The sequence below is a fragment of the Peromyscus californicus genome, unplaced genomic scaffold (assembly GCF_007827085.1).
Source record: "Peromyscus californicus insignis strain IS unplaced genomic scaffold, ASM782708v3 Scaffold_6__1_contigs__length_162567912, whole genome shotgun sequence".
Lineage (NCBI taxonomy): Eukaryota > Metazoa > Chordata > Mammalia > Rodentia > Cricetidae > Peromyscus > Peromyscus californicus.
The window spans coordinates 37,574,910-37,601,346 of record NW_026294584.1 but is presented as its reverse complement, the minus strand read 5'-3'; the positions used below and the strand labels follow the sequence as shown (position 1 = coordinate 37,601,346).

General features: G+C 39.0%; 1 protein-coding gene across 1 annotated transcript in view; it reads left to right on the top strand.

Moving 5' to 3' along the window:
• Positions 1–26,437, top strand: part of Iqub (IQ motif and ubiquitin domain containing) — a 70,184-nt gene that overhangs the window by 1,531 nt on the left and 42,216 nt on the right. Inside the window, exons 2-6 of the mRNA XM_052719532.1 lie at positions 3,099–3,496; positions 9,524–9,658; positions 13,335–13,496; positions 13,581–13,753; positions 14,410–14,565. Coding sequence (XP_052575492.1) covers positions 3,103–3,496; positions 9,524–9,658; positions 13,335–13,496; positions 13,581–13,753; positions 14,410–14,565 — 1,020 coding nt within the window. The 5' untranslated portion in view covers positions 3,099–3,102. The remainder of the gene's footprint in view (positions 1–3,098; positions 3,497–9,523; positions 9,659–13,334; positions 13,497–13,580; positions 13,754–14,409; positions 14,566–26,437) is intronic.

Genomic DNA, 26,437 nt, shown 5'->3' with positions numbered 1-26,437 from the left:
CAGAACAGCTTCCTATAGGTATTTCCTGCTCTGCCTTATTTTTCATACATTTGTGTGGATGCATATAGGTAGTGATGCTACATGTGAGGCAGTGTTTTTCAGCACATGGTGAAACTTGGAAACTCATAAGCAAAAAGATTAATAAATTTCACTACCAAAGAATCCAAAAACTTCAGTCTAGTAAAAGACAATAAAACATCACAATTGTTAATACAATTATAACATACAACAAAGGGATATTTAAATGAAGACACTTAATGTCCCAATACAAAGATGAAAAGAAATATCAAGGAGCAGCAATATCTCGCTGAATTTTAAGAAAACCATTTGATGGAATTTGATGTAGATCTACATGCATTTTGACATTTTCACCTGATTATAGGAAATGCTTTTTTTTTTTTTTTTTTTTGGTTTTTCGAGACAGGGTTTCTCTGTGTAGCTTTGCGCCTTTCCTGGAACTCACTTGGTAGTCCAGGCTGGCCTCGAACTCACAGAGATCCGCCTGGCTCTGCCTCCCGAGTGCTGGGATTAAAGGCGTGCGCCACCACCGCCCGGCAGGAAATGCTTTTTTTTAGTGTGTTTAAATTTGTAAATAAAGATGATGTACATTTGTTGCAGCCCTACTTTTTACTTGTATGAAATTGAACACAGTTGAAATGTTCTTCAGTAGAGCAAGAACAGAATGTAATGTGGTTTTCTTAGCTCTGCAATGAAGTTACTACACAATTGTTGAGAAAAATGAGATAGAAATAAACGTTTAAAAATGTTAAGCATAAGCTGGGCAGTGGTGGTACACGCCTTTAATCCCAGCCCTCAGGAGGCAGAGGCAGGCAGATCTCTGTGAGTTCAAGGCCAGCCTGGTCTACAAAGAGGGTTCTAGGACAGCCAGGGCTGTTACACAGAGAAATCTGGTTTCTAAAAAATAAATAAATAAATAAATAAACAAATAAATAAATGTTAAGAATATATTAAGTGAAAAACAAAACTGCATCAATGTTTAAAATATGCAGAAAAGTTTATATATTTAAAGATATATGGTTCCAATTATAAATTCATTCATGAACAATTTGCATAACTATATTGCTTGACACTGAGAAATAAAACTAGAGTATTAACAATAAAATGTTTCTTTTACTGTTTATTTTATCCTTTTCTGTTCTGGTAGCTTTATTTTTTCTTTTAAAGATATTGTGGTCTCTTAAAAATTCTATTAACTTAATAATAATTTTATAACATTAATTTAAAAACTTGCAAATAAATGAAAACACCACAAACCCAAATTTAACCAGACTCAAAGTCTATACAACTCAATGTACTTTCATACAGTTAGAGTAGGCATTTGAAATGAAAGATGGAACTTTGCATTCAATTTTACACTTCAAATATCAAGTACATTTTATGTACTTATTCACTACCAAACACAAAATATTCTAGACAAAAATTAGAAGTAGAAGACAGTTATCTTTATATCCTCTTTCATAGCTAATGTTATAAAATTATAGTAAAATTTAGAGAGTTAAAAATTAATTTGAAAATCTTTCAAATTGTAGCTGGGATGCTGTTGGGACCTATGTAGCCTGGAGCATCACAGCACTTTCCAGCTCATCCTGTAATGTGCATGCTTGGTCATTTACAAGTAAAACATGCTGCAGTGAGTGTTTATACATATTCATGTATGCAAGTGGAATGTGTTAATAGACATATGGGGAGTGTTAGGAACAGATAATAATTAGCAACTTATCTTAGCTGAGTGAAGATCAAAACCTTCTCTATGTTCACTCTACCCCATTTTAACTCATTGCCATGTTTTGACTTGCAAATTTTACAGGACAATCTCTGATTGTGAAGTTACTGTTTCACACCTGGAGTTGACCAGTAGCTTACAGTGGGGCATTCCCCAATCTTGGCAGTCCTAATACCTTTTCTTCTACTATGGTTCTATCTGACATGAGGTGGTACAGCTAGAAGTGCCCTTGCCAGTTTGGCATCAGGTTGCTTAGACTTTCACTCTTCAGGACTGTGAGTTAAATAAACCACTTTTCTTTCCAAGAACATTTATCTCAGGATCCTAGGATAACTATCTCAATGCCTTCTGAAGGGAGACCCTGATGGCCTTCCAATAGGCTTCATCATTTAAATGTTGGTCACCACCTCCTTGAATCATGGAAGGCCAACCTTGCAACACAAGAACCCCTGGAATTACAAGTCCAGCTCTTGGTTACTGTAACTTTGACTCTAATTACCTTGCAGCATGTCCTACATTTGATAAGATATCTATTTGGGGGTCAGAGGTCATTGAGGTCTCTGCTTCTTGTGAGAGTACAGCTAATGCAGAGTGTGTTTTTTTATCCAGGGTCATTATCTGATTGGTTGTTTGAAAATTTTAATCTTTTTTATTGCCAGAATCGTTAATACTACATTAGTTTTTTTTTTTTTTTTGGTTTTTTTGAGACAGGGTTTCTCTGTGTAGCTTTGCGCCTTTTCCTGGATCTCGCTCTGTAGACCAGGCTGGCCTTGAACTCACAAAGATCCGCCTGCCTCTGCCTCCCAAGTGCTGGGATTAAAGGCGTGCGCCACCACCGCCCGGCTGTATTAGTTTTATATTCTGGAAAAAAAAGCTCCAAACCCAAAGCAACTAGGTCCTTTCTTAAAGATGTATACTTCATTGGATATTAAAGAAGATTTTTTCCCTAAATATTCTCAGAGAATATCATATTCCAAATTCTATTTTAAGGTTCTCTGTTATTTTTAATTTTCAGTAATTTTTAAATTAAAACCCCATTTGTGTTTTAACCTGATGCTAGTAAGAAAATAAACCTTTAAAAAAGAGGATCAGTATTTCAGGTGTCTGAGAGCTTTGTCTGCATATATGTATGTGTACCACATGTGTGAATGGTATTCATGGATGTCAGAAGAAGGCATCAGATCCCCTGGAACTGAAGTTTCAGACCCTTGTGAGCACTCTGTGGTGCTGGGGAACCAAGCCCAGGTCCTCTGCATGATCGGCAAGTGCTCTTCACCACAGAGGCCCCATCTGTCCAGTTCCAGTGAGGAAACTCTTCTCTGTGGAGTAACTTTAACTATTTGTGTTAATTTAGGAAAATGTCTGACACAGAGGAGCATGTTGATCCTGAGAAAAAAGCCGAGTCCACAGCAGACAGCGAAGCTACTGCTGATGTTATCAGTATCCCTCGTCCTTTAGAAGATGCAGAAGAGTCAGATTTTACTGTAGAGGAGGAATCTGAAATCGAGGAATTCACCACCGAGAGCGAGGAAACAACAGAGGGGCAGAGTGAACGCACCATTTCAACTGCAAAGTCCTATGAAGCCAAACCCAGGGAAGAGATTGTGTCCCCTGAAAATACTGCATATTCTCAGGAAGAACAGACACATCCAGATTATCAGAGCCCAGAAGATGACGAGATGAAGTTGCTGAGTAAAATAAAAGCTTCAAAGGAGACTTTGCAGAAATCAATAAGTGAGGCTTCAGCAACAGGTATTAGTTGTAGGAGACCAGACATTTTATTTCTTTGTTTTAAAGGGTAATTTTTGTTTAATTTAAAATTCAATTGTGAGGTGTAAAAGTTCAGTTTAAAGTGTGTGTGTGTGTGTGTGTGTGTGTGTGTGTGTGTGTGTGTGTGTTCAAATAGACTAGGAATTAAATGTATCTAGGAACCTTGAGAAATGGGAACAGGTTCTGAGTAGATTTATTTTTTTGGCTTGGAGATTTGGCATTAATTATTGTACATAGTTAGCAAGATACAGCATGGAAGTGGAATCCAGGTCCTCATTTGCATTGGATATTCCCTTATATATCATGATGTGTTTACATTTTGTTGGTTTGTCTTTGTCTGGTTGGTACAAACCATATATATAGCTCAGGAAAACACATATTGGCCTTCACTGTAGGTCAGTTTTAATGACAGACATAGAACATGTGGATGTCATGTAGGTAGGTGCTGCCAGTACTGGTCACAGAGCAGGGGGCAGCAGCACAGTGACTACATCCATGCTGACTGCTCTGATTCTTCTTTGCCAGTGAATTTTGAGATTTTCCACCCATAGCAAAAAGAACATGGGATCTGACTTACCAACAGTAATAGCATCAGCGATGAGGGCACAGAGACAGTTCACACGGTCATCCTCAGCATCTAAAGAGCTCCTGTAATCTTTTAAGGGCCTCATTCAACTTAAGCCAAACCAGGATTTGTAACTTCAACACAGAAGGAAACTTCAGAACAAGCCAAAAATGGTTCAGAGTTAGAGAATTTATTAAAGATATTTCACTACAGGCTTTAAGCATGAAGGTTAGAAGAAAGAGAGGCTCTCATGGGGGAGAGTAAGCTACACCAGAGAGTGTGGGCATGGACTCTTGGCGCAGAGTCCTAATTAATTGTCTTACCACTTGCCATATATACCATTTTTGTGGCTTTCAAGTTATACTTCAAAAGGTTGCTAAGAAACATTTATTTCCTTTTCTCTTTCATTTTAAGTGACATTATAGGATGGCTTCAGAGATACATTGGGTGGAATTATAGTCTGATAAAGTAGAACCAGGAGCCAATAGGATTGCATAAAGGGGTTGCTTCAGTATGTGTCTTTTCTCTATGTATGGGTTTTCTGGTGAGATTCCTAGAGGACTGCAGGCTTAGAGCTGGGGTGGGAGAAAGGCTGTGAGCAGTTTCAATTGTACTGGAATCCGTCCTCTCACCCACTGAAAAGCAGTCTGATAGGTCAGGGACTCCTTTTCCTTTCATGTCCCTATAGTTTCCCTGTCTTTCTATCCTATCTCAACCACAGCAACTGACCTTGGTGAAATGTAGCTCTAGAACACAGAGGTGGCAGTTCAGATGATGCTGTGTACTGTGCCTGCACAAGTCACAAATGACAAGGAGCAGGCTGGGAAGATAAAGTGAGCCAAACTCGCCAGACAGAACCCAATAGCTCTCAAATTAGTTACTCCATGTGAATTTTTAGTGCCATTTTGGATATTCCAGTAATTCCTGACACTGTAGTTTATACCACAAGCATAGTGAATAGTCTTAACAATAAAAACCTGGAGTCAGATATCAAGGGTGAAAGCTGAAAGATCAGAGAAGCAGGGCAGTAGTCACTAGAAACTTCTTACCTCTTTAGATCTTCAGATTGAGTGGGGGAGATCTTGTCTCTACAAATCCTGAGACTGAATGGGGAGGGAGATCCTCTCTCCACCTCCCTAGTGCTGGGGTAAAGGCATGAGCCCCTCATGTGATAAGATCAAAGGCTTGAGCCTCCCAAGTACTGGGATCAAAAGTGTGAGCCTCTCAAATGCTGGGATTAAAGGGATAAACCTCCCAAGTGCTGGGATTAAAGTTATGAACTTCCACCACCCAGCTCTGTTTCTTTTTAGATTGGTTCAATCTCCTGCAGCCCAGGGTGGCCTTGAACTCCTGATCTTCCTGCTTCTACCTTCCAAGTGCTGGGATTAAAGATGTGTGCCACCACTGCCTGGCCTCTATGGTTAACTAGTGGCTGGCTCCACCCTCTGATCTCCAGGCAAGCTTTGTCAGAACACAAACAAAATATCATACAACATTTCCTCCTTTTTGTTTAAACAAAAAGCAAAGGTTTTAACTAACACAGAAAAACTATATAAAATAAGTATAATAACAATATACAAATATATACAGGCAATAATTATACTAACAATGTCTAATTAATTAATATCTGACAAATTCAGAGACAATACTCCATTATCTAAACTAGTTTGGTGAGTCCAAAGTGTTGTACCTAATTCACTTTCTTTCTTAACTTGCATCACCAACCCAAAACTATCTTTTCATGTTTCTCAATCTTATGCACTTTATATCTAAAGAGTGTGTTTCTTTTCTGAGTCTGGTAACAAGGAAAACTATAACTATAACTATCTCGTCTTCAACTTCATCAGAGACCTGAGTAAACAGGAAGTATAGAGCAAATAGCTTCCAAAAATAAGAAATGACAGAAACAACTGGCTGCCTGGACAGTCACCCAAGGTTTCTCTGCAATGCTGGGGCATCCATCTTTGACCTAGAATATCTGACAGACTTTACTATGAAGCAGGATTTTTGAAGGACAGTCACATCTTGTCTTGGCAAAGTTCTGCAGTCACTTTCTTTTCTGTCCTGCCTGTCCAATTTGGACAGCATACTGTCAGCAGTCAAGGCAATGGCAATTTCTTGCTTGGTGGCTAACTTTTGCCACAAAGAAAGTAAACTCCATATGGAGTTTTCTTTGATAACCATCACCTTCTCTGAAATAGATTGGTGCTGCCAGGAGGAGACATGTCTCATTGTCATTTAAAAAAAAAAACAACAAAAAGCTTACATTATTAAAACATCTTAAATGCCATATTCTGTAGATTTCTGAAGCGTTTGAAGACCACCTGTCTATCTAAAACATATCTCTTTTTGACCTTGAAAACATACCTAACATGACTACAAGTTTGATTCCAATAGGTGACTAACTACTAACCTGCATTTCCTTTTATCCTAAATAGCTTGTAATAATAACTTTTAAGGACTAAAAATTTATATTTCTAGTATATATACATTGTTAGATGAACTATATAGGTACAAGAATAGAAACACATGTACAGTATGTTCTAACCAAAATAACCTTAAATTTATATCAATATACAAAAATCTATATCAGTGTAAAAATATTTAAAAATAGTAGTTGCATTTTTGGTTTAAAAGTAGATTCAATAATCTATTATCCTATCATTTCTATAACATATATACAGTATAACAAAAATAATCTCAAATTTGTATCAATATACAAAAATCCGAGCCAATGTAAAATATTTAAAACTAGCAGTTGCTTTTTAAAAGTAGATTCAATAACCTACCTTTTTAAAAATTCTCTTTCTATATCCCCTTTTTATTTTTAGAACATGATCCCTGAATCTAATCTTCTTTGTTCAGATTTTTCCTGATCATTACCAATAACAACTTGTAACCAATCACCCTAAATGATGACAAATATCCATAACCCACCAAACAACCAAAAACCAACCACCTGACCTTCTGGGAATGTTGGCATCATGTTCTTAAAATTGCTTCCTGCTGTCTAGGGGCAATGGTGTCTTTAGGGGACCCTGAAAAAAAATTGGGATAATTGTCAAGTCCTGTGAAAGCTAGCTGTATAATTTGTTGTTCAGTCTCTGTGTAATGGGACAGTGCAGAGCTTGTCTAAAGTCCTGACTAGTCTGTGAGGCTGGATCATCTTAGCCAGCCACCTTGAAATTGTTCTGAGCAGTTTGTAGTCCAAAGCTGATCTTCAGGTGGTGTTTTTCAGCTTAGCGGCATTACCATAGTCCCAAGTAGAATCATGCTGGTGAGGTCCCGTCATCTTTTTGGAGACTTCAGAGATTGCATTAGGTCAGATTATTTCTTTTCTTGGTAATTTTTTTCTGAGTAGTTCTACCTTCTTCTTTGGATGCTTATTTGTCTAGAGGTCTTTAAATTCCTCAAGATGGTTGTTTTTATTTTCCTGGAAAGACAAAAACAAAACCCTCCCCAATCCTAACTTTGAGGAGTTTCACTTTTGGCAAGTTATATCTGATCAAATGAAAAGCATTTGATAGCCTTATAAGTTAGTTTAGATTGAGTGGTCACACTGTTTGATGAACTATCACCTCTTCTAATCAAGAGGACTCTCTTGTTTAAATCTAATCTTTATCAATTTTGATTTATGGTTTCTCCTGAAATTTTTGTTTTATTTTCTGAAGCTATTCTATCATCCAGAGCAGTATGGTTTTTTACAATAGGCATTAAGTCCTTTCCTTGTTCTGGAAAGGAGTTTTCCCCATAGTGACAGGAAAAGGCTGAACCAAATTTGACGTGGGGGTCTGGGAGAGGCCCTCCCCCAGGTGTTTTCCAATGGCAAAGGGCTATCTTGCCTGTCCCTTGCTGATCTACACTCACTGGACCAAGGTCTGCCTTTGCCATACCTTCTGCATAATCCAGAAGGGAGGGGCCTTTTGTTTGGATTATTCCTAGATAAAGCATTGTTCTAGGAGTGTTCTGTCTACAATCCCTTGGTGACCTTGTTTGCCATAGTTAAAACTCTTGGTGTTTTGATTTTTCTTCAAGCCTCTGAAAACCACTTCTCATATCTAAGCATCATCATGGTTGTGAGATTCAATATCTGTCATTTGGCAGTTTCTGTAAGGTGACTGGATACATTAAGGTTGGTTGTTTGAAAACCTTGGGCTGTTCCTCTCTAATTGTATAATGTGATGGTGAGAGGTTCTCCTTTAAATTCCTCTGTCTGGGTCTGAATATCTCTGTGATCCATTTTAATAAGTTTTTCTAAGGCCTGCATCTTGGGACTCATATCAACCAACATTTTTAGAGATAAACCAAGAATTATCCAACTCACAATAAAGATTATCAAAATGATAATTAACATTATATCAATCCCGGTTAAATTGATTTTCCCCTCATTTAACTATTCCATTTTTAAACGATGCATTGCATAAGTATACAGAGATCTAACTCCCTCCATCATAATAGTGTTTCCTATTTTTTAACATGGGAAAAAAACCCTTTCTCTCTCTCTCTCTCTCTCTCTCTCTCTCTCTCTCTCTCTCTCTCTCTCTGTAACTAATTCGCCCCTTTAAGAATTCACGATTGTCTTACCGAATCTGCAGATGATGGCAGTGAAGTGTGAGGCTGACTGCTGCTGCATAGTAGCAGCAGTAGAAGCTGGAGCAAGTGGTAAGGCAACTACCTAGTGTGGCAGCAGCCTGAGGAGGGGGTTCAGGAAAAGCCCACAACCCACTGGGAGAGGGAAGAAGTCAAAGAGCCAGCTGTCTGCACAGGGAAATGTGCAAAAGCAGCTAACTCCAGTGGTGTTTGGAGCCCAAGTGCCTGTGGAGTTTGCTGCAGAGAGGCTGCAACAGAAAAATCCCAAACTTTCTCAGAAGCTTAGGGAAAAAAGAAAGGAAAACCTACTTGGCAGGCAGGTGGTGACTCTGATGGGAGCCCTTGCATGCAGCTCTGGAGTGTGTAGCCACTAGACTTTTTACCTCTATGTATCCTCAGAATGAATGGGGGGCGGGTGAGATCCTATCTCCCTCCACCCATCTTATATTCCTGTCTCTACCTCCCTAGTGCTGGGATTAAAGGTGTGCATCACCACCACCACCACCACCACCACCACCACCACCACCACCACCACCACCACCACCACCACCACCACCACCACCACCACCACCACCACCACCACCACCACCCAGCTCTGTTCTCTTTTAGACTGTTTCAATCTCCTGCAGCCCAGGGTGGCCTTGAACTCCTGATCTTCCTGCTTCCTCCTCCCAAGTGCTGGGATTAAAGGTGTGTGCCACCACTCCTGGCCTCTGATCTCTAGGGAAACTTTATTTGTCAGAACACAAAGTATCACACAACAAACATATGTCCTACTTTCCCCTTCTCTAGACATGGGTTGTTAATCCTTCCTGTATTTGATGATGATAATTGTTCTCTCTTTTTGTTTACAGTAAAATTTGTACTTGTTCCTGTAGCCCAGGAAATCATAATGCCTGTTAGAGTTGATATTCCATTTAGATATCTCAAGGAGCACTTTGCACGCATATTACGTATCCCACATTATGTACTGCAAATAACACATGAAGGTAAGTTTGAAGGCTAATAAATTTATCAAGACTGTTCTGGTTTTAACACTTAAATCACCAACATCTTTGATTTTAAAACTATCTTAGTATTTACTATTTCAGCATTATAATGTGGTTATACATTAGTTCATTTAAAGCATTTCTATATGCACACATTTTAGTCTAGAGTCTTTGGATATAACTGAACATTCTCAGAATCATGAAGCACTATTCCTGTCCTCAAGTCAAGCAGGAAAGCGCTACATGGGGGTAGTTTTCACACACTGTGGAGATGCTTCCATGGCAATCAACATTCACACTTGAAATTTACAGAGGAAGGAACCTGAGTGGCTATAGGACGTTTCAGTCAATAAAAATGAAAATTCTTGGGATAAGTTCCAAAGGGGTGGGGAAACTTGGTGAAATTTTGAGTGAGTGGAGGGGAAATGACAAAAACAGGTGAAGGAGAAAAAGAAGAAGAAGAAGAAGAAGAAGAAGAAGAAGAAGAAGAAGAAGAAGAAGAAGAAGAAGAAGAAGTAGAAGAAGAAGAAGAAGAAATAGAGCACAAATATAGTTTCTGAATTTCCTATACATTAAGATAAATTTCACAATGTAAAATTTACTTACATTTTGTGGATGTTGTTGAAAGTCTCTGCTTAAGTTATTCAGCCTCTGTGGCAATTAGATAAATTCTTTTTAACTGTGGTCGTCTACCAGGTTAGCATAGCTGCCATGTTTATACTGGGCACATATGAACAAATCCTAATGTTTCCATTAAAGTGGTTTTTTTTTTGTATTGACTTATAACAATGTTACAAATAGTTTCCAGAGAATGAATTTAGTTCTAAATTAAAATTTAAAAGCCTAGGGTAGTATGATAACACAGCAGGTCAAAGTACTTGATGCTAAGCCTTAAAAACCTAAGTTCTAGCCCTGGGATCAAGCGGTGGAAAGAGAGAACTTACTCCTTCAAGTTGTCCTCTGACTTCACTCCTGTGCCATGACATGCACACACGTACATGCATGCAAACACACACACAATGAATAAGTGAATAAAAATGCAATAAAAGTTTTTAATCATACAAGAGTGAATGAATGCCAAATGTTAAGATGTATTGAAATAACCAATTAAAGGTTGATTGGGCAGACCGAACTGAAGTATAGAGTGATTGATTATCAACAAAAATGATAATGATAATCACAATGGTTGAGTCCTTAGCATGCGTTAATATGTCTACAAAATATTCTGCTTATTCCATCATTTAATTTACACAACAACCCTTTGAGGGAGATATATATTATTACTATTTGGAAAGTAAACTCAGGGAACTCCTATAAAGTCAATGTGCTAATAAATGGCTGAGTTTGAAATGTATGACATCCATGAGGGAAGTTTAAACTCCAGGATATGAACTCAAATGTGAAGTTTAAAATTGGAGGCTATAGAGATCTTAGAGATAAAGTCAAGGGTAGTGATACTAAGGGAGCTCTGTCGTTGGTGTTTTATGACTGGTCATTCTTTTTATAGTTACCAGTACAACCTCTGGGTAGCAAGTTCATGTCAGCACCAAATAGAGAAATGTGAGTCTGTGCTAACCAACCATCCTGCAAAACAGGTGCCTTCTTCCAGCGTAAGAACTGTAGCTCAAGCTTGATGGGTCTGTGCTTACTCTAGAAAAGAACAGAGGAATGAAGAGGGCTCAGGGGCTGTGTGTGAGTTTTCTATGACTGCTGTAATGATTAATATAACTTAGAGGAACAAAGTAAACTTCCTTTATAGTTCTGGAGGGTGGAGGTCCTATGTCATTTCCAGTGGGATCAAGTTAAGGTGTCTGTGGGACTGCTTTCTACCTGGGGTATCTAGAGGGAAATCCACTTGCTTGCCATTCCTGCTCCTAGAGTTGTAGGTCTGGCATTCAGTGCTTCCTTGGTCCTTCATCCATCCCCAAAGACACCTATTTCAACAGATCTCACTTTGCTTGTGTCACACTGCCTTTTCCCCTGAGTTAAGTCTTTCTTTTCCCTTCTCTAACGAGGGCGTATGTGATGCAGGGCACAGCTAGACAGTGAGGATTAGCTCCCCATTTCAAGTCCTCAATCAAATCTGCAGTCACTGTTGCTCTGTAAGGTTAGGTCCTAAGGATCAGGACATGGGTTACTCTTAGTGCCACTGTACAACCTGTCACAAGTAGATTCACTCAACCAGGAGCTTCCTGATTTGACTAGACCAGCTAGGGATCAAGACCCAGAATCCTCCTCTCCACTGCTGGCCTTACAGATGTGTATTCTAGGGATCTGAATTCAAGTCCCCATGTTTGTGCAGCATGCACATTAACAATTGGGCCGTTCTTAGCCCTTTATTGTATTTTTATATCCCATAAACCAGGAAAGTATTAGTTGCTTAACTGAATACAGCAGTGGCAGTGCAGACCAGGAGGGAATGAGTAGAAGTTGAAGCAACATAACAGAAATATGAAGTGATGTATTGTGAAGTTTGTCTCCATCTGACATTCATTGTGTATAATTCTGTTGGAAGAGAAAGGGAATGAATGATTCCTTGGAATTCTAAGTCAATGTTTTTCTATGCTGGAGAATGGAATGGCTAGTAGGGAGATCTGCTTGCTTATTATTCCAGCTTCTAGAGTGGCAGATCATGCTTCACCCATTTGGACATGGCCTGTTGTTGTCTTTTGTTTTGCATAGAGTAAACATTTAGTACATGATTCTGCTCATACTATTTTATGGTTTTATTTTCAAGTGTTTATGGAGTTTTGTGGTTATTAGATATTTACATTTCTGAAGGATTGGCTAGTAGCTTTATTTATAATGCTACATTGCTTAATAAAAAATCCAGTAACTATTCCTATTATGGAGTTTTACTTATCATTTTATTTAGACCTATTTATGGGACACAAGATGATTACATGATGCATCTACACCATGCAGAGTTAATCACATAATTAGCATTTTCATCCATCTCCTTAGACAGAGTCTCACACTGTAATCCAGCCTAGAAGTCACTATATAGCTTAGGTTGTACTTAAACTCTTGGGTTGGTAAACCTTCTGCCTCAGCCTCTCCCTTGCTAGGATTACAGCCATGATCCACAATGACTGGATTTATCTTTTATTGATATGTAATTAAATGCATATTTGAGGTATGGCATGATGCTTCAACAAAATTTAAAATATGAACCAATTAAAGCAAGACAAACAAAATTTTCATCTCTTTATCTCTTTTCTAATTATCTATGCAATATATTAAATTGTTTTGAACTATAGTTACTGTCTTGTGGAATTTTCTGTACTAACATTATAGTATGAGGTAGATATCACTAATATTGCATCTAGTAATTTACTGACCTGCGTTCCTACAAGGATTTTTGATATTTTCCATTTCCTTTAAAAAGGAATGCCTGGTTGATCACTGCATATAACTGTGACTATAGTTAACAGCATGTATTATATACTTGAAAATGACTAAGACAGAAAAATTTGAGTGTTCCCACCGTAGAAAGTAAGTGTGTGAGGTATTGGATTTGTTAACTTGATTTGACCATTTTGCAACCTGGGCACATGTTGATGGAAGCATCATTTAGTACAACTTAAACATACACAATTTTCTCAATTTAAAGTAAGGATGAACAGAAACAGCCCTTTCTTTGCCATAAAACATCTTAACACTTTCATTTTCTCAGGAATAATTGTTGGGAATAGTGAGAGTCTAATCCAATACGGAGTTAAACCACAAGAAATTGTCCAAGTGGAGATGTTTTCCACACATCCCGATCAATATCCAATCAGGAGAGTAGAAGGCCTGAGTGAGGGCTCCCATATCATTACAGTCACCATACAGACTGGTGAGTCCTCTGACATCTTTTAGATGGTGTTTCATAGTGCCCTTGTGTTGAACTTTCCTTCAGTCTTGGTTTTCATCTCCTTAGGCACCGATCGCTATGAGGAGGTCGCTGTTGAGATAGTAAAATCTGACTTCCACAAGCCATTTCTCGGTGGATTTAGACATAAAACAACAGGAGTAGAATATCACAATGCTGGAACACAAACCATACCTAAGAAGATTCCTGAAAAACCCAATCGGTTTTGTAGGGACACCCAGGTAATGGTTTTACTGTCCCATTTATGTGTGTGATGTTATAGAATCAGCAATTGTTCCCTCAAAATTTTCTAATTTTGCCACAACCGGAACGGCTTTGGGATTGACCTTATTGGGGTGACAGGTAATGAAATGACAGAAAAACGGTGATCCAGTGGTGAGTCATATGCTCTGATGGAGATTCACCAGCTGCCCAGAAACTTGGTGCATTTATGATATACCACTGAATATGAAATCTACTGCAGAAGGCAGAGGTTTGTTTATTACATACAGCTGAATAGGGAGTCAGCTAATCTCATAGGGGTCTTTTGGGGAGCAGTGTCGGGCTGTAGTCATCTGGGAGGAGGAAGCTGTGGTTGATGTTTTCTACACACACTATTAGCATCATTACTTTGACCAAGGGAAGGCCTTGCTATTGCCCTGAGTCTGCCCTGGAGAGAGATTTGTCATTTCCATGGGTCTGAGGCACTGTATCCTTGACATGGCTATGCTCATGTCAATAATACATACTCACTCAGGATTTCATCCATTAATTGTATGACAAAAGAAAGATGAATGTAAACATGTAGAAACACACTCTCTGCTTGGAGATGTTTATAAGATTTTCTTCACAATGGAAACGATGCAGTTGGTGCTTATTTTTAATATTTTTATTTTAGACAGTTTTTCAGAGGAAAAAGATACAACAAACTACAAATACAACATCCACTCAGATGACTAAAATTGGTGTGTATGTATCAAACTTGACTGATAAACTGCTCAAGCCAGGGAGGTACTTCACAGCAGCAGAGTTCCACGCTCGGAGATTGAAGGCGGTAAGACAGCATTCACTGGGGTTGAACACTGAAATTAGATGTATATGCCTATTCTTCTCTGTGCATTTCCCTAAGCCATGGCAGCTTGAGGAAGAGCAACATGGATAGCATTCTATTGCTACTAAAGGCAATCATCCTGAATATCTCTCCATATAAATAACCAGACTCCATATAAATAACCAGAATTAAAAATGTTGCTAATTCTCCCTATTCCCCAAGAAATCTCCTAAGGTGTTTCTGTGTAGCCCTTGGCCATTATTAGACTTCTCAACACTTCTGTCCCTTCCTCATAACCCTTATGCCAGAATAGTCAAATGGGGACTTCCCTGACCAATTGAAGTCAAACTCGATATGGCAGTTTGACTTCTCTAATACTTATGGAATCTCTCTATTATTTTAGTGTTTGGATGATTTCTCTTTTTTTTCACCCATTTTACATCCAATCTAATTGATCTCTTATAGATAGCTTAAAATAGTATCTGTCATCTATCATCATTTGGATGTGAGTAAAGCACACACACATATGTGTATATATATATATATATGTATGTATGTATATCAGGTCACATATATATATATCCTATAGCCTGATATATATATATATTCCATATATATAAATATATGGAATATTTATATATTCTGAAGCCAGAGTCTTTTTCTAGCCTAACCTGACCAAGATCTTGAGAAATGAACATGGAATACAAAACAGTTCAAGCCTATTAACTCTTTGCCCCTACGGAAACTCTACCAGGGCCATGTCAGTGCCCAGCTATGTCAACCTGACGAGTTTTTCACTTTTTAGATGAAACGAGGGAAAAGATAGAATTACACAGAACATTGAGAAACTTGAGTCAAGTTCTCTTGGCATAGTGAATGCATAACAAGGCTATATGTAAATGGTTCAGCATCAACTGTGTCATGGACAAGGGCACAGCTTGCTGGGGAACAATGTGAATAGTGTTGTCAATGTGTCTGTTCTCTGAAGTTCTCTGAAGATTAGTGTCTCGGTTGTAAATCAAGACCATGTTTCTTTGTCAAAGGGACTTAGATTGTTTAGGCAGGCATGATGTCTTTCATTCTCACTGATCTTCTTTCAAACAGCAAAGTTCCTGACGGTTTATGATTTTAGAGAACAAAGTTTCTCAGTGAGTAAGAGAACAGTAGTTGTTCAAAGAAAGGGATTGCTATGACATCTTAAAGTTGCAGAGTCCTCAAAAGAAATAGTTTCTTTTTACTCTGTAGCTGACTTCATTAGCGTTGTTAACTAGCCCTTGTTTCTTTTTTTAAATTTTATTTTTGAGATTACAATATAATTACATTTCTTCCTTCCTTTTCATCCCTCCAAACCTTCCCATATACCTCTCCTACCTCTCCTCACTCTCCTTCAAATTCATGGCCTCTTTTTTCACTAATTGTTATTGCAATACACACACACACACACACACACACACACACACACACCACACACACACACACACACACACACCACACACGCACACACACACACACACACACACACACACACACACACACACATCATAGATGTATTGCATATAATGTTACTTGTATGTATATTTTCAAGGCTGACCATTTGGCACCACACAACCAATTGGTGTGCTCTTTCCTGGGGAAGACCACCTCTCCTGCTCCCAGCTTTCCTCAGTTGCCTATAGTTGTGTAGTCTTGGGGCCCTTTGGACTTTCCTCCAGCTGTATAAACTGACTACATGACCACTCCATGGTATGGTTATGGGAAATGTTTTTATTGTAGAATTAGGGGGGAAACAACAGAGGCATCTGAAAGAGTTCAGAGCAGAGAGAGACAGTAGTAGTCTGAACATGTCTAGCAGACTGGGCCTGGCCAGGAGCAGAGGAAAGAGAGAGAGAGCAGGGAAAGTGAGAAAGGAAGACAAAGAGAGGACCCAAAGAGCTTATGGCCAAAATAGTGGTGTTACAAGAATGGGTAGCTGTAGGGAGGGAAGCCCATGAGCTGGAGAAATTCAGGGAAGGGAGGTGGTGAAAAGAGCTGAGAAGAGCCAGGGTACCAGCATGGACTCTGAAATATGTAATAGGTACTTGGGACACTGAGGAGCCTGGAGGCCAGTGTGTGCTTTGGTATGCTAATAGGCACCACAGAGAGCCATTTGTCCCTTTTGCCAACAATAAGGGAAAAGGCTCCTTTTAATAGAGGGGAACTGGCTTCACAAATTCTTGAGAAATGCTGGCTTTTGTCTAACCACCAGAATTTGGGGAAATGGAGTTCCTTTTGCATCCGATATCATCCTCTTTGAATGTCCATTGGTGTCATCCTTGTTCAGCTTACATTTGGGCAATCATGTTGGTGAGACTTTATGGGTGTAGTTCTGACCCTACTAGGAGACACAATCTCACATCAAGCTCCCTGATCCTCTGGCTTTGTGATCTCTGTCCCATTTTCGGCAACATTCCCTTAAGCCTTAGGTGAAGGGATGTTTTGTAGATATAGATGTAGATGTAGCCATTGGGACTGGGCTCAATAACTCTGCATTTTGATGGGTTGTGATTTTCTGTAGTGGTCTCCGTTGCAAAGAGAAGTTTCCTTGATGAGGGGTGAAGACTACACGTATCTGTTGGTACAAGTATTGAGAGCTGCTGGTAGCAAAAAAAAAAAAAAAAAAAAAAAAAAAAAAAAAAGGGAGATATTGAGAGCTGCTGGTAGCAAAAGGTCATGGGAGTATACAGCAGGTGACAACTAGTGTTCAAAAGGTCAACCTATCAGAACCAAGGGTTCTGGTAGAGGACTAAGCCATCACTCAAGGTATGTTGGAGTTACTGCCTTTTGAATGAATTGGCTGTTTCTTGTAAACTGCTTGTGCAATAACAGCTATGATATCTTCCCATTACCATGCATCTTCATGTAATATATATATATATATATATATATATATATATGTAATCTCATGATTACATCTCAGTCTTATGGGCACATATATCTGTGGGTGATCAGGAAGATGACTTTTCATTTAGCTATATAATTTTGATATATAGAAAATATGCTAGGATATACTTCATAGTCAGATCCATTGTCCCATGAGACTGTAGACACTTAAAGACTGCTTTCTTCCTTTCTCTCCTCAGTCCAACACAAACTGCACACACTTAGCTCATTTTTACCTCAGAGCAAGTTCTAACTAGACTAAAGGCCTTTGTATATCAATCATAACTTTAAAACTTTACAGTTATGCACAAGGTCAAAGTTGCAGGTGTCTACCAAAAGTACTAACACAAAACACCCTAAAAAAAAGCCTGCCAATTCTTCGCTTGCCAAGTCTGTGATAAAAATCGGTGTCTCAGAGTTTGTGGCACTGGGCACTGAGCCCCTTCCCTCTGGTCCTAAGGCCTTGGAACCTTGCATTACTACAGCAATGGTTCTGCTCCTTATCATCTATTCTAGGAATGTGCTTTGACCTTGAGAGTTTTGAAACTTTTCTCAGGATTGCAAAGAGTCACCAGTTAGAAATATTGAGGAGTCAGGCAAGAGAGCAGTGAAGAATGAGAGCTGTAAGAAGCTGTAAATTTAGGAGAAAGAACTGACTTAGAACAATAAAATGAAAGGACTGAAAGAGCATGGTGTGCATAGATTCTTTTGATATTCCTAAGATTAGATTCCCAGCTGGTTGTAGATTCTTGCCCAGAACCTGGGAAAGAATTATTCAGGGCTAGACCCCAATAGCTCTTGTTATACAAGGACAAATATTTATGAATTGTTGTTAGGGATTGTGCTGTTTAGTAACTTAGTGGTTGGAAATTCTCCTCCCAATAACCACGATTTCAGTAGCACTGAGTAGCTGGCTAGGTTTCCAGAAAAAGGCATGGTCTCCCCCTTGTTAAGCAGGTCTTAAGTCCAATTAGAAGGCTATTGGTTACCACCAATTTATGTGTGTCATTATTGCACTCTTGGGGTTATCATACCATGTTTGTTATTGATGTGATTCATAGGCATCATATCTGGGTATGGCTGTTGGTTGCTTCCCTCCTTTGGAAGCTTGTGTGGTACCTTCTGGTACCATGAAAGCTAGGCCTTGGGGAGAGGGCATCCAGGTCAGTTCCAGTGCAAGGGTCTTTGGATCTTATTTCTGCAGTGTATAGTGTCTTCAGCAGCAGGGACTTACTGTCCACCTCCGGGTGGCAACCAAAGGCAACAGCAACTAGAAAAGGTCATATTGAGTTAGGTAACTCAGACCCAGAAAGACAAATGTATGTTCCCTCTCATTGGAGGCTCCTAGCTCCAAGTCTTCAGGTGTGAATACATACGTAGCCTGTAGTAACTACAGAAATGAAGAGAGTAAGATGGGACTGTTGCCAGTACAGTGGGAATGGAAAACAATGGAGTGGAGAATATCAGGGCACAGTTGATCTGATCAGGGAAACAGGAAAGGGGGGACTCTTTAGGAGGGCATGGGAGGTAAACACTGAAGGAGGCTAAAGAGGAATACACAGATACAAGTGGAATGATAGGGGAAGAGAGAAAAGAGGAGGCTCCCTAGGAAAGGTGGAGGGAGGTAATACAGGAGGAGGGAAATGGCTAATATGACAATATGAATGTCTGAAAAAGCCACAAGGAATCATCTTATTAACCATTTGCCTTTAAAAAACTATAGTGCATACTTTTGAAAAACTATAATTCATATAGCTTTAATCAATTTTTCTCATCTGGACTGATGGTACTCCCTGTAAGAGCCAAAGACCACTGAACAAAACCCCCCAATAACAGACATGAGAAACCTCCTTTTGAGTTGTTGGTCAAGGCTGTCCAGGAGATTCTCAAAACATGCAGCCTATTGATGTTGCCCTGGTGTCTTATGTAAGATCGGGAAAGTTTTTATATTATTTAAAAAGGTTTCTTTTGGAGCCTTAATGAGTTTAACTTGTTCAAAAACACCCCTTACTAAAATATATCCTATTTATTTACTTAGTTTTAATTTCAAAATGTGCTTTCTTTGAATTTTGACTGTTTTATACTGGCATCTTTCCCTTTACTCTAAAGACATTAACCAAATCTAGTAGTCTTCTTTTTGTTGTGTTTCACATGAGTGAAAAGGTTCAGAAACTTCAGCTTTAGAATCCAGTGAAGGGTGTGCTGCTGTGCTGGACCCATGTTCCTCACCAGTTCAGGGGTGGCACCTGGGCATGCACACTGGTGGAAATTTTCAGATACCATGAATGCTGTTAGTGTGAGCACTACTCTGTTAACTGTTTTTACAAGTGATTCTCTCCACAAAAGTACACTGCTCTTTTCTTTCCATGAGGGGCCTTTTATTTTGTTGGCTTTTTCAAAATGGTCAGTTACACTTTGGTGTATGCTCAAAAGAAATTCTGATGTGGCCAGAGGGATTAAAACAGAGAATAAAAGACTATTTTCTTCCTTACCCTCCAAGGTTAATTATCCCAGGGGACAATTAATTTCACAATGTCCTGTAACTGTGGGGTGTCACCCATTCTCATGTTCAAGGAGGCCATGGAGACTCCATTGGGTAGACTTTGTCTAGTGCAGGTCTACACAGGTGAAGGTCTACAGAGAGAAAAAAATTTCCTCCATGCTTCTGAATATAATAATGGTCTAACCCAGTGCTTCTCAACCTTCTTAATGCTGGAACCTTTTAATGCAGTTCCTCATGTTGTGGTGACCCCTCAACCATAAATTACTTTGTTGCTCATCCATTACTGTAATTTTGCTACTGTTACAAATCATAATGAAAATATCTGATATGTAACCCAAGAGGCTGCAGCCCACAGGTTGAGAACCACTGGCTCTATCCTGTTTTTCGTTATAAGCATGTGTTGTACTCTCTTGCTACATGTTTAGAAAATACAATTTTGTCATAAATATGTGTTTAATCTTGTAGCCACTCTATAAGTGAGGGACAGTTAGGGTTTTTAACTGCTGTAATGTTTATTGAACTAGTCTTCACCTAAGCACTTTCTATGCCTACTGCTATTGTATAGAGAATGGTTAGTCACTTAAAGCCAGACAGCAAGGAAATAGCAGAGTCTTTACTCTTTTTATTATTAATTAATTACTTTGTTTACATCACGACTCCAGCCTCACCTCCCTCCTCTCTTCCCTCTCCCTCCTCCACCTGCCCTCTGTACCCCCAATTCACCTCTCCTCCTTATTTGCTCAGAAAAGGGCAGGTCTCCCACGGGCACAGGCAAAGCATGGCAGATCAAGCTGCCAAAAGACCAAGCACCTCCCCCTGTATTCATGCTGGACAAGGCAATGCAGCATGAGGAATAGGTTGCCAAGGGCCAGCCAAACCGCCAGGGACAGCCCTGCTCCCATTGCCAGGAGTTTCACAAATAGACCAAGCTACACAACTGTCACATATATGAAGAGGGCAGTCCCATACAGGCTCTCTGGTTGTTGATTCAGACTTTGTGAGTTTGCATGAGTGAGGCTAGCCATTTCTGTGGATTTTCCTCTGATGTCCCTGATCCTCCAGGCTCCTACAATCCCTCCTCCCTCTCCTCAGCATGACTCCCTGAGCTCAGCTCAGTGTTTGGCTGAATGGGTCTCTGAATCTGCCTCCATCAGTCATTGGATGAAGGCTCTCTGCTGACAAACTGGGATAGTCACCAATCACAGGGGATGGCCAGTTCAGGCTATGCATTCACTGCTGCCCACAGTCTTAGCTGGGGCCATCATTATAGACTTGTAGGAGTTTCCCTTGTATCAGGCTTCTACCCGACTCCAAAAAGAAAGCCCCACTTTCCAATCACTTTTCTCAGTATTCTCCCCCTTCACCTACCCTGTAATCTGGTCCCTCAAGTTCCCATGCCCACCCTCCCCTAATCCAACCAGGTGATCTCCTCTATTTCCCCTTCCTTGGGCAATTCATACATTCTCTCCTTGGGCCCTCCTTGTTACCTAGCCTCTCTGGGTCTGTGGATTGTTCCATGGTTGTTGTTTACTTTACAGTTAATATCCACCTGTGAGTGAGTATATACCATGTTCATCTTTCTGGGTCTGGATTACCTCACTCAGGATGATTTTTTTCTAGTTCCATCCATTTACCTTCAAATTTCTTGATGTCATTTTTTTTTTTTTTGGTTTTTTCGAGACAGGGTTTCTCTGTGTAGCTTTGCGCCTTTCCTGGAACTCGCTTTGGAGACCAGGCTGGCCTCGAACTCACAGAGATCCGCCTGGCTCTGCCTCCCGAGTGCTGGGATTAAAGGCGTGCGCCGCCACCGCCCGGCTTGATGTCATTGTTTTAACAGCTGAGCAGTACTCCATTGTATAAATGTACCACATTTTCTTTATCCATTCCTCGGTTGAGGGACATCTAGTTTATTTCCAGGTTCTGGCTATTACAAACCAAGCTGCTATGAACATAGTTGAGCAACTGTCCTTATGGTATGATTGAGAATTCTTTGAGTAATATGCCCAGGAGTGGTATACCTGGGTCTTGAGGTAGATCAATTCTCAATTTCATGTGAAGCTGTCATATTGCTTTCCAAAATGGCTGTATAAGTTTGCACTCCCACTAGCAATGGAGAAGTGGTCCCCTTGCTCCACATTGTCTCCAGCATGAGCTGTCACTTGTGTTTTTGATCTTATTCTGACAAGTGTAATATGGAATCTCAGGGTCTTTCTGATTTGCATTTCCCTTATGGCTAAGAATGATGAGCATTTCTTTAGCTGTTTATCTGCCATTTGACATTCTTCTGTTGAGAATTCTGCTTAGGTCAGTACTCCATTTTTAATTTGGATTATTTGAGGGTTTTTTTTTGATGTACAGTTTCTTGAGTTCTTTATATATTTTGGGTTGGTAAAGACATTTTCCTATTCTGTAGGCTGCTGTTTTGTCCTATTGATGGTGTGTTTGGCTTTACAGAAGCATTTCAGTTTCATGAGGTCCCATTTATTAGTTTTCAATCTTAGTGTCTATGCTATTGGTGAAAGTTGTCTCCTGTGCCAATATATTCAAGGTTATCACCTGATTTCTCTTCTACTAGGTTCAGTGTAACTGGATTTATGTTGAGGTCTTTGATCCACTTGGACTTGAGTTCTTTGCAGGGTGATAGATATGGATCTATTTGCTTTCTTCTACATGCCTGCATCCAATTATGCCAGCAACATTTTTTGAAGATACTTTTTCCCTCCATTGTATAGTTTTTTTTCTGTAGAAAATCAAGTATCCACAGGAGTATGGACTTATGCTTGGATCTTTGATTTGATTTTGTTGATCAATGTATCTGTTTTTATGCCAATATTATGCTGTTTTTATTATATGCTGTTCTGTAGTAGATCTTGAAATCAGGGATGGTGATACCTCTGGCAGTTCTTTTATTGTACAGGATTATTTTAGCTATCCTGGATTTTTGTTTTTTCATATGAAGTTGAGTATTATTTTTTCAATATCTATAAAGAATTGTGTTGGAATTTTGATAGGGATTGCATTGAATCTATAGATTACTTTTGGTAGGACTGCCATTTTTACTGTTAGTCATACCGATCCATGTGTATGGGAGACCTTTCTATCTTCTGATATCTTCCTCAATTTCTTTCTTCAATGACTTGAAGTTTTTGTCTTACGGTCTTTCACTTGCTTGGTTAAAGTTACCCCAAGATATTTTATATTGTTGTGGTTATTGTGAAGGGTGTTGTTTCTCTCATTTCTTTCTCAGCCCTTTTATGATTTGTATATAAGAGGGCTACTGATTTTTTTTTTGAGTTAATGTTGTATCCAGCAACTTCAGTAAAGGTGTTTATCAGCTATACGAGTTTCTTGATAGAGTTTTTGGGGTTGTTTTTGTATACTATCAAGTCATTTGCAAAAAGTGATACTTTGCTCTTTTTCAATTTGTATCTCTTTGATCTCCTTTTGTTGTCTTATTGCTCTAGCTACAACTTTGAGTACTATATTGAATAGATATGGAGAGAGTGGAAAGCCTTGTCTTGTTCCTGATGTTAGTGGAATTGATTGTCTCCCTATTTAATTAGATGTTGGCTGTTGGCTTGCTGTATATTGTCTTTATTATATTTAAGTATGTTCTTTGGAACCCTGATCTCTCCAAGACCTTTATCATGTCAAAGGTTTTTTCAGCATCTAATGAGATGATCATGTGGTTTTCTTTTTCTTTCAGTTTGTTTATATGGTGAACTACATCGACAAATTTTCATATGTCGAACCATCCCTGTATCTCTGGGATGAAGCCAACTCAATCATGGTGGATTGCTGTGGGATGGTCTGTATGTCAGATGTGTTGCTGATAGGTCAATAAATAAATCACTGATTGGCCCGTGGCCAGGCAGGAAGTATAGGCGGGACAAGGAGGAGAATAGAGCTGGGAAGTGGAAGGCTGAGGGAGGGAGACACTGCCAGCCGCCATCAGGACAAGGAAGATGTAAAGTACCGGTAAGCCACAAGCCACGTGGCAAGGTATAGATTAATAGAAATGGATTAATTTAAGCTGTAAGAACAGTTAGCAAGAAGCCTGCCACGGCCATACAGTTTGTAACCAATATAAGTCTCTGTGTTTACTTGGTTGGGGCTGAGTGGCTTTGGGACTGGCGGGTGTCAGAGATTTGTCCTGACTGTGGGCCAGGCAGGAAAACTCTAGCTACAGTGGATGATCTTTTTGATATGTTCTTGGAGTGATTTGCCAGTATTTTATTGAGTATTTTTGCATCAATGTTCATGAGGGAGATTGTTCTGTAATTCTCTTTCTTTTTTTGCATCTTTGTGTGGTTTGGGTATCAGGGTAACTGTGGCCTCATAAAATGAATTTGGCAATGTTCCTTCTGTTTCTATTTTGTGAAATAATTTGACGAGTATTTTGGACTAATTTGAGGAATAACTTGAGGTATTAGCTAGTCTTTGAAAGTCCAGTAGAATTCTAAGCTGAAACCATCTGGCCCTGGGCCATTTTTGGTTGGGAGACTTTTAATGACTGCTTCTGTTTCCTTAGGGATTATAGGTCTGTTTTAATTGTTTATCTGATCTTGGTTTAACTTTGTTATGTGGTATCTATCAAGAAATTTGTTCATTCCTTTTAGATTTTCCAGTCTTGTTGAGTACAGGTTTTTGAAGTATGACCTAACAATGATTGTCTGGATTTCTTTAGTGTCTGTTGTTATGTCTCCCTTTTTAGTTTCTGATTTTGTTAATTTGGATATTCTCTCTGTGTCTTTTAGTTAGTTTGGATTAGGGTTTGTCTATCGTGTTGATTTTTCTCAAAGAACCAATTCTTTGTATTGTTATATTGCTTCTATTTTATTCATTTTAACCTGCAGTTTGATTATTTTCTGCTGTCTGCTACTCTTGGGTGTGTTTGCACCTTTTTGTTCTAGAACTTTTCAGTGTTCTGTTAAGTCACTAGTAAAACGTCTCCAAATTCTTTATGAAGACACTTAGTGCTGTGAAATTTCCTCTTAGCACTGCTTTCATTATATCCCATAAGTTTGGGTATATTGTGCATTCATTTTCATTAAATTCTAGGAAGTCTTTAATTTCTTTATTTCTTCCTTGAACTAGAGTTGTTTGGTTTTCATGAGTTTGTAGACTTTCTGTAGTTTGTATTGTTGTTGAACTCCAACTTTAATCCTTGGTGATCTGATAAGACACAGGGGATTGTTTCACTTTTTTTTTTTTTTTTTGTATCTGTTAAGATTTGCTTTGTGATTGAGTATGTGGTCAATTTTAGAGAAGGTTCCATGAGATGCTGAGAAGAAGGTATATTCTTTTGTGTTTGGGTGAAATGTTCTATAGCTGTCTGTTAGTTCCATTTGAGTCATAACATCTGTTAGTTCCCTTATTTCTCTGTTAAGTTTCTGTCTGGCAGACCTGACCATTGGTGAGAGTGGGGTGTTGAAGTCTCCCACTGTTAGTGTATGGGGTTTGATGTGTGATTTAAGCTTTAGTAATATTTCCTTTACAAATGTGGGTGCCCTTGTATTAGGAGCCTAGATGTTCAGAATTGAGACATCATCTTGGTGGATTTTTCCTTTGATGAATATGAAATGTCCTTTATCTCTTTTAATTTTGGCTTGAAGTCTATTTTGTTAGATATTAAAATAGCTACAGCAGCTCTTGCTTCTTAGGTATGTTTGATTGGAAAATCTTTTCCCAACCCTTTACTCTGAGGTAATGTCTGTCTTTGATGTTGAGGTATGTTTCTTGTATGCAGTAGAAGGATGGATCCTGTTTTCATTTCCATTCTGTTAGCCTGTGTCTTTTTATTGGCTAGTTGAATTAATTGATATTGAGAGATATTAATGACTGGTGATTGCTAATTCCTGTTATCTTTGTTGTTGTTGTTGTTGTTGTTGTTGTGTGTGTGTGTGTGTGTGTGTGTGTGTGTGTGTGTTTCCCTCTTGTGTGGGATCATCTATTGCCTGTGTTTTTGTGGATGCAGCTAACTTCTTTGAGTTGGAGTTTTCCCTCTAGTATCTTCTGTAGAGCTGAGTTTGTGGATAGGTATTGATTAAATTTGACTTTGTCATGAAATACCTTGTTTTCCACATCTCTGGTGATTGAAGGTTTCGCTGGGTATAGTAGTCTGGGCTGGCATCCATCGTATCTTAGAGTCTGCAAGAGGTCTGTCCAGGACCGTCTCTCTTTTAGAGTCTCCATTGAGAAGTCAGGTGTAATTTTGATAGGTCTGCCTTTATATGCTACTTGGCCTTTTTCCTTTGCAGATTTTAATAGTCTTTCTTTGTTTGTTATGTTTAGTATTTAGATTGTTATGTAGAGAGGGGGCTTTTTTTTTTTTCTGGTCCAGTCTATCTGGTGTTTTGTAAGTTTCTTGTACCTTTATAGGTATGTCCTTCTTCAGGTTGGGAAAATTTCTTCTATGATTTTGTTGAATGTATTTTTTGGGCCTTTGAGCTG